Source organism: Ruditapes philippinarum, unplaced genomic scaffold (assembly GCF_026571515.1).
Source record: "Ruditapes philippinarum isolate M1 unplaced genomic scaffold, ASM2657151v2 ctg4175_1_1_1_1, whole genome shotgun sequence".
NCBI lineage: Eukaryota > Metazoa > Mollusca > Bivalvia > Venerida > Veneridae > Ruditapes > Ruditapes philippinarum.
This window is the reverse complement of record NW_026853197.1, coordinates 113993-122205: the sequence shown is the minus strand read 5'-3', so window position 1 is coordinate 122205 and position 8213 is coordinate 113993. Positions and strand designations below refer to the sequence as shown.

The window sequence follows — 8213 nt, the reverse complement described above, 5'->3', positions numbered from 1 at the left end:
CTGGTCATGCAATAACCCTGTTGCTCCTTGGTAAGAGCACAGCTACCAAAAGCAATAACTTTCTCTTGGCCCTCTTGCACCTGCAAGAGCTCTGCTCCAATCGAATCATTGGAAGCGACCGTTTCCAAGATAAATTCGTCATGTTGATTTGGCAACGCTAACACAGGAGGTTGCGTCAACAAGCACTTCAAAGTCCTGAATGACTCTGCTTGTTCTTCGCCCCAGACAAAGTTGGCTTTGCCTGTGACGGCGTACAATGGGGCTGCTACCCTAGAGAAGTCCTTAACAAACACTCTATGATAGTTTACCAACCCCATAAACCTCTCTACCTGCTTGGCACTGTTTGGAACAGGCCAATCCTTCACCACTGCTATGTCATGTTCTGTCATAGCAATGCTGTCTTTGCCGACTTTACGGCCTAAAAACTCTACTTCTTGTTGGAAGAAGATACATTCCTTCGGCTTAAGCTTTAGCTTATGCCTCCGAAATCTCGAAAGAGCCTCCCGCAAGTTTGAGAGATGGTCCTCAAAATTGCGTCCAAGCACGATGATATCATCGAGAAATGCCAGGACTGTCTTCCATGTCAAACTCTCAGGACTAAGTCCATTGCTCTGGCAAATGTGGCTGGGGCACCACACAAACCAAAGCCTTCTCTGATGTTCAACTGGAAGAATGCGGAGTTGGCATCCAATTTTGAAAACCAAACACTGCCAGCAAATGTGTCCATGCAATCATCGACTAAAGGCAAAGGATACACGTCTTTGACTGTAACCTTATTCAACGTCCTATAGTCTATGCAATAACGCACAGAGCCGTCATGTTTTCTTATCAAAACTGGAGCAGATGCCCATTTGGATGTGGCATCTTGTACATCCCCAGCCTTCGGCATTCCCTGAGGCTGGCCCTCTTCTTCCCCTGCAAAGCATGTTGGCTTTCGCCTCATACCTTGCTTCACAAGCTTTGCCTCCTTGGTATCTATATCACGTTCCTTATCAGTGAAGTCACCAAGGTCAAGTTCACCCTTGATGAAGACATCTTGGAACTCAATCAGCAATTGCGCTAATTGAATCCGTTGACCTTCATCAAGGCTGCCACAAGAGGTGTCATAGACCTCCTGCAGGTGTGGTGGTATTGGACCAACCGCACCTGATGTTTCAAACACTTTGCTGGGCAAAGATGTTTCAACATCACACTCATTCCTGACAACTTCACTGATGGCAAATGCCCTCCCTATCTCTGTTCCCCTCCTGACAAGGCGGTAGCTATCTGATGGATTAACAAGACACAACACAGGGGTGTTAGTGCCTTCATGTAACACTCGGGGAACCAGAAATTTCTTCTGGTTCACTGGTTCCACGATATAGCTATGCAGGGGAGAGTGTAACTTGCATTGGACTCTCGCCACAGAGTGTGGAGGGATAACCTGTCTCTTAGACACCGTGACCTTGGATACCAAGGGACTATCTGATGAATGGACATCTAGGGAGATGCGCATACCATCAAAGTAAAGCTCTGCCTTGCTCATGTCTAGCACAGATTTGCCAGGGTCACGAAGCAAATCAAAGCCCAACAGCATTTGTTGCTCAATGGGGGCAACAAACATGTTGACCTGGTACCACTGGTGACCAACCTTCAACTTAACCGGACCGGCTACAAAGGCTGCCATAGACAATTCCCTGCCAGCCGTTTGCAGCTCGACATCCCTTATCTTGGGGGGCTTGTGCTTCAGGGAATTGTAAACCTTATCAGAAATGATGGTCACCTGGGCAGCAGTATCTACCACTGCTGTTACTTGGACATCCCCTACTTGGACCCCCATGGTAAACTGGGAAGAGGAATTGACCTGACAGACAACAATAGGGTCTGGTTCGACTCCCCCCGTGCTTACTTGGCTGAAATTGGCAGCCAACCGGGATTTTTTAATTTTGCAGGTCTTGTCTGCAGACAGGGACGGGAAACGACCTACTTTTTCACCGTCCCTTTCTAGTTTAACGACTTCTGGTTGTCGTTAAGCTTTGGGCAATTTCTTTTGAAATGCCCTATTTCGCCACAATTGTAGCATCCGGTTGATCTGCGGGGTTGGGACAATTCTGACAAAAAGGTTTTTGTCAGTCTTTGCTCCAGGTCATTTAAGGCTTTGCTTAAATCATTGGTTGACATAGGCTCTGCCTGCTGCTCCCGTGATGGCTGGGATGCAACAGCAAAAACCTTTTCCGGTTTCTTCCGGTCACCATACATGGCTGCATACACCTGCTGGTACTGGCGTACCATTTGTATGGCTGCATGCACAGACTCTGGTTGCTGCATGCAAACATGGTGACCGGCCTCTTTGTCAACCATACCCTGACAGAATCTGTTCACTGTTTGGACAGTGACAAACTCCTCTGGCAGCTTCTTAAAAGCTCTATAACCTAGAGTGAGCACTCGGTCAGCCCACTCATCTAGGGACTCGGTTGTCTCTTGTGCTGCATTCTGAAAACTTACCTGTGCAGCAGCTGGCAACTCATGTTGGCCAAATCGGGCAGCCAACTTGCTAACCAGCCTCTTGTAGGTAAGCTGACCTTCTTGTTCACAGATAAGCGCATAATACTCTAGCGCTTTACCATCTAAACACCAGACAAGGCAGCTAACTTGTTCTTCATCAGTCCACTCGCCTTGTTGGACATAGCGAGTGAACTTTAAAAAGAACGGTTCCCAAGTACTCTTACCATCATATGATAAGTGTTCGGGAAAGGCAGATATCCGGTTACGAACCCTAGAACGCCTATGGGCAATTGGTGCCCTGGCGAACACAGAGTCATCACTGCAATCACTATCCACTACCTGGTCAAAACGTATGGTACGTTTAGGGGTGGTATAGTCTGGAAGTGGTAAGGTAGGGGGGTGTGTGGATTTTGACTTTTTGGCAGTAAAATCCGCAGGAGTCATCAACTTCAGATTTTTATGTGGAAAAACCTTGTCATCTGTTGCAAGGGTGCAAACAGATGACCGTTGTTGCTGCTTGTGAGCGGCCAGAACATTGGTTGCCGCTTTCACCACCTTCACCATTTCCAACCAATCATGTGCACTTGGCTGAATATCTTCCTCCTCGTCCTCGTCTGTGTCTACCTCCAAGCTAGATTGGCCTAGCTTGTCAGTATTCTCAGCTGGCAGAGACATATTCTGTCTAAAGTCTATCATAGCAAGTATCTCAGGGGAGAACTTGCGACGACAGACAGCCTCTAAAATCTCCCTGGTTATAATACCAGAGCTCTCCCTCACTGCAATGAGCGCCTTGGCTAGGCTTGCACCCACATTAGGTATTGCCTGTAGCCTTTCCTCAGACGCAAAGTTAATGGCAACCAAGGGTGGTTGCACAACCTCTGCTTCCTGAGAAAATATCTCGAACTTTCCCTTTATATTGATGTTCTCCATAACAACGAAAGATACCGAGAAATATTCAAGTTAAAATGTGTTTTAACTAAATAAATCTCAGTATCTATCTTCTCCCCCTTTATATGGCAAAAGGGCTAAATGGAGTTTATCAAAATATAACAGTTACTGTACCAGTGGCAGCAGAACGAAAAGGAAATCCGAAAAATAAACAAATTCCAAAGAATTTGGTCCTTCCAGGCAACGTCTAACCTAAGCGGAATTTGATGGCAAATTCCCGCTTAACTACGATTATTTACGTAGAAATTCTGGTTTAAATCGTTCAAGCAGATTGGCCCACTATGAACAAAACCAAGAATTCAGGTAGACTTCGTTCTATGAGTGCAGAATTTGAGGGCAAATTCGTACACAATCGGTAAAAATATGGACCTTTGGTAGCGTCTATCTTTCGGAACGGAATTCGTAAAAATTACCGCTGCCACCAATATAGAACTGTCGCGATTGATTATAAAGGGATTGACAATACAAACAATCGACTTACCTTCCACGTCTGGATCGTAGCCAAGCTAGAAATTGCCTAATTCTTCTGAGTATATATTACAACAATATGGCGCCCAACTGTCAGACTAAACACACTAGTTCCGGTTCGTCCGGAACCTTCCGTTAACTTCCGTCAACTCCCGTAACCAGTACCATACAGTACTACATAATTATATATAAAAAATAAAATAAAAGGTCTATTGAATAAACATTTCTGGTCCGAAATGTCTCCATCATGGTCCGAAATGACCATCTTATGGTCCGATATGTCCCAAAATCTGGTCCGAAATGACCTAAAAATCTTGTCGGAAGTGTCTGGTCCGAAACGTCCGTGGTCCGAAATGTCCGTAATTCTTACAGAGTAACTCCCCTTTGATTTCATTTCTCCATTATAATAAGTGGAGACTCGGGTAAATTCTAATTATATTTTCTATTCAAATATTTATTCCATGCCAATTTGATATGAATAACCTTATTAAGTTAGTGTCTTTAATGTATGCTTAGAAGTTTTTGCAAGTTTTGTAAATTGACATCGTGAGGATAAAGCAAATTAGCTCTATCGGGTTAACTTATGACATGACCCAGGGTAAATATAATTTTATCTAACCTGTTACTTAAAGAAACATGTATGCTCTTTTTTCATTGTCAAATTGAGCTGAATTGACTTTATATTACAAAAGATCGGCTGTTAAAATGATGATTGGCCAACAGTTGATATTCAAAAATGTTTATCAGCCTTAAACATAACAGCCTAGGATAATGCCCATGCTATTGATAATTGCATTTATGTTATTCTATGGTAGCCTTTCCTAAGAAAATTAAAAATGGAGTTTCGAATTTGTATTTGTTGTGAGAATTTATACAGTACATATTACATGTGCCATCGTTTTAAATTCGTTAATCGAATATTTCTTATCACAAAAGTTACGTCTTTATTGCGCTTTTATAGACCTAAAGAAGGCCTTTGATTCTGTGTACAGGAATGCTTTATGGTTTAAGCTCTGTAAGGTTGGTTTGGATGGAAAAATACTTAGAATATTCAAAGCAATGTACGCTACTGTGAAGTCATGTGTAAAACATTGTAACACTTTTACAGAATTTTTCGATATTTCGCTGGGTTTGAAACAGGGCCTAAATAATTCGCCAATTTTATTTTCTCTGTTTTTAGAGGATATTGAACTTTTTCTACAAGAAAATATTGATAGTGGTATTTCATTATTCGATTTGTGCTTAATTATTTTGCTTTTTGCAGACGATATGGCTATTCTTGCCAAAACTCCTATGGATTTACAAAATAGTTTAAATAAATTATATGAATATTGTATGAAATGGGGTTTAGAGGTGAATACAAATAAAACCAAAATAATGGTTTTTAGGAAAAGAGGGCCTTTAAAAGATAATGAAAATTGGTATTATAATGATATTCTATTAGAAATTGCCGACAATTTCAACTATCTAGGCGTAGTTTTTAATTACAATGGGTCTTTTACACTTAATAATCAATACGTAATTGGTAAAGGTTTAAAGGCAATGTCTGTTTTATTAAAGAACATCAATAAATATGAGTTAACCCCTAGCATTGCGTTGCAGCTTTTTGACTCTTTTGTCGGTTCAGTTCTCAGCTATTCTAGTGCTGTTTGGGGATTTTCTAAATCAAAGGATATAGAGCGATTACATCTTAAATTCTGTAAATCTTTATTAGGAGTGAAACAAAGTACTTGTACTGCAGCAATATATAGCGAATTAGGTCGTTATCCATTATTTATTAAACGATATGTGCAAATTATTACATTCTGGCTTAAAATAATTAATAGCGATAATATCATTTTGAAAACTGCTATGTACGCTTCATTTGAATTACATGAAAACAACAATCAATGTTGGGCTTCTAAAGTGCATGGAATATTAAATGAGTACGTGTTTTCTGATGTTTGGAACAACCCATTTCAATACGAAGCCAAATATTTTGTTAAACTTTTTAAACAAAGGATGTTTGACTGCTTTTTGCAAAAACTTTCTAGCGATATTTCAAACAGTCCATTGTTTAGTAATATATATGTACATTTGCATAACTCATTTGAAATGGCAAACTACCTGAAAATTCTCCATAACAGAACTTATAGAAATTGCATAGCAAGATTAAGATTATCGTCACATAAACTTCGGATTGAAACAGGTAGATATGGTGCTAATAGAATACCCCGAGAGGAACGCATATGTCAGCTTTGCGATAGTAATGAAATAGAAGATGAATTCCATTTTATATGTGTTTGTATTAGTTACTCTAATATACGTTCTCTTTACATTAAGCAATACTACTACAGAAGACCAAGTATGTTCAAATTGATTGAATTATTAAGTACTGAAAAGAAGTCTGAATTAATAGGTTTAGGTAAATATTTGTATTATGCTACAAAACATTGAATTGAACTACTAAATGCTCTGTAAATCAATGTATAAATTTGTCTCGTTGTATTTAAATGTTATATTGTTTATTTCTTGAAATTACTTGATAATGTGTCTATAGTATGAAACATTGTTAAATGGAATCTTATCACATCATATAATTAAGTTTAAAATCCATTTTTTATACCTTTAAGAATGTAAACGCTTTATAATAGATAAGCTCACTTTAGTACTAAATGGTGTTAACGTTCATTCTCCAAAAATATGTAAATTGAAAATTTGTGCTACAACTTTGTTCATGTACCATGATATTGTGTTTGATTGTACTATATAAAAGTGTGTAATATGACTATGTACTGAATGTATACGTCAATAAATTATCGATCATATTTTTTCAACTATTTATATAGTTAATATTTATTTTTAAGAAAAGAGGAAACACTTTTAATTGCTTTAATTATTATTTGTTATACATTGACTGTATAAATGTATATATGGATTAAATTTAAGAACAAACAAAAATTAAATTCGTTTGAATATGAGAGGAAAAAATAAAATCGATTCTAAAATTGATTATGTAGATCTACCCATTATTTATTTGAAATTAAGTATATGAGTTTCTTTGTTAACACAGGAAATTGATCGTAAAGCAGAAAATTGTAGGCAGTTCAATAAAGAGGTTCAGGAAATTGTATTGAAACAGAAATGATGAGCATTACCGGAGAGGAGAACTGTAGATGTGAAATTTGTAATAAGCTTTTCTCTCATGACAGTCAACTTAAAACACACATGGCGATTCACACAAGTGAGAAACATTTTAGATGTGATACATGTGATAAATCATTTTCTTACCTTAGTACCCTAAAAAGACATATCCGTATTCACACTGGTGAGAAGAATTATAAATGTGATAATTGTGGCAAAGCATTCTCAAGAAGCTCTCATCTTCAAAAGCACATGACAATTCACACTCGTGAAAAGAACTTTGCTTGTGATACATGTGATAAATCATTTTCGTACATTAGTACCCTGAAAAGACATATCCGCATTCACACTGGTGAGAGTGAGAAGAATTATAAATGTGATAATTGTGGCAAAGCATTCTCAAGAAGCTCTCATCTTCAAAGTCACATAACAATTCACACTGGTGAAAAGAACTTTGCATGCGAAATATGTAATAAATCATTTAATTGTAAAGGTAATCTTAAAAGGCACCTGTCAATTCACACCGGTGAAAAGAAATTTGCTTGTGAAATATGTGATATTTCATTCAATATTAAATCTAATCTAAAAAGGCATATGGAAATTCACAGTGGCGAAAAAAAACATAAATGTGAAATTTGTACTAAAATATTTACCCAACGAAGCAACCTTACAGCTCATTTAATAATCCACAAAGGTGAGAAGAAATACAAATGTGAAATCTGTTCAAAAGCATTCATCAGACGAAATCAATTCAAGGCGCATGTTTTAACTCATGCCGGTCAGAAGTTTCATAGATGTGAAATTTGTTTCAGAACATTTCTTTATGCAAGCAAGCTGAAAAAACATATAAGCACTGCAAATCACACTGGTGAAAAAAGGTTTACATGTGGAATTTGTGAAAAATCATTTCTTCTTAAAGGCCACCTTAAAAGCCATTTACGAACACACACAGGCGAGAAGAATTTCACATGTGAAGTCTGTGATAAGTCATTCAGATTTAAAAGTAATCTTAACAGTCATTTGAAAATTCATATTGGTTAGAAGAACAACGTGTGCGGGGTTTGTCAAAAAACCTTTTATGAAAGTAGTGACCTCAGAAAACATATGACCATTCACACTGGAACCAAGAACTATAAATGTGATCTATGTGGTAAATCATTTACTCGCAAAACTGGTCTTAGACTCTTAAC

The 8213-nt window shown here is 38.3% G+C and overlaps 2 protein-coding genes across 3 annotated transcripts; one reads left to right on the top strand and one right to left on the bottom strand.

Moving 5' to 3' along the window:
* Positions 1-583: 583 nt before the first annotated feature.
* On the bottom strand, positions 584-1819 carry LOC132736057 (uncharacterized). Its single transcript, XM_060723103.1, has one exon. The coding sequence runs from the start codon at positions 1817-1819 to the stop codon at positions 584-586; it is 1236 nt and encodes a 411-aa protein (XP_060579086.1).
* A 2411-nt stretch (positions 1820-4230) lies between these two features.
* Positions 4231-8213, top strand: LOC132736062 (putative zinc finger protein 66). Of its 2 annotated transcripts, none has more exons than XM_060723108.1 (2): positions 4231-4498; positions 6953-8213. In XM_060723108.1, exon 2 carries the CDS (start codon positions 7024-7026, stop codon positions 8062-8064), a length of 1041 nt encoding a protein of 346 aa, XP_060579091.1. In that variant the 5' UTR covers positions 4231-4498; positions 6953-7023; the 3' UTR covers positions 8065-8213. The 2 variants fall into 2 exon arrangements, with proteins under 2 accessions (XP_060579091.1, XP_060579092.1); XM_060723109.1 differs by having other exon boundaries at positions 4281-4322.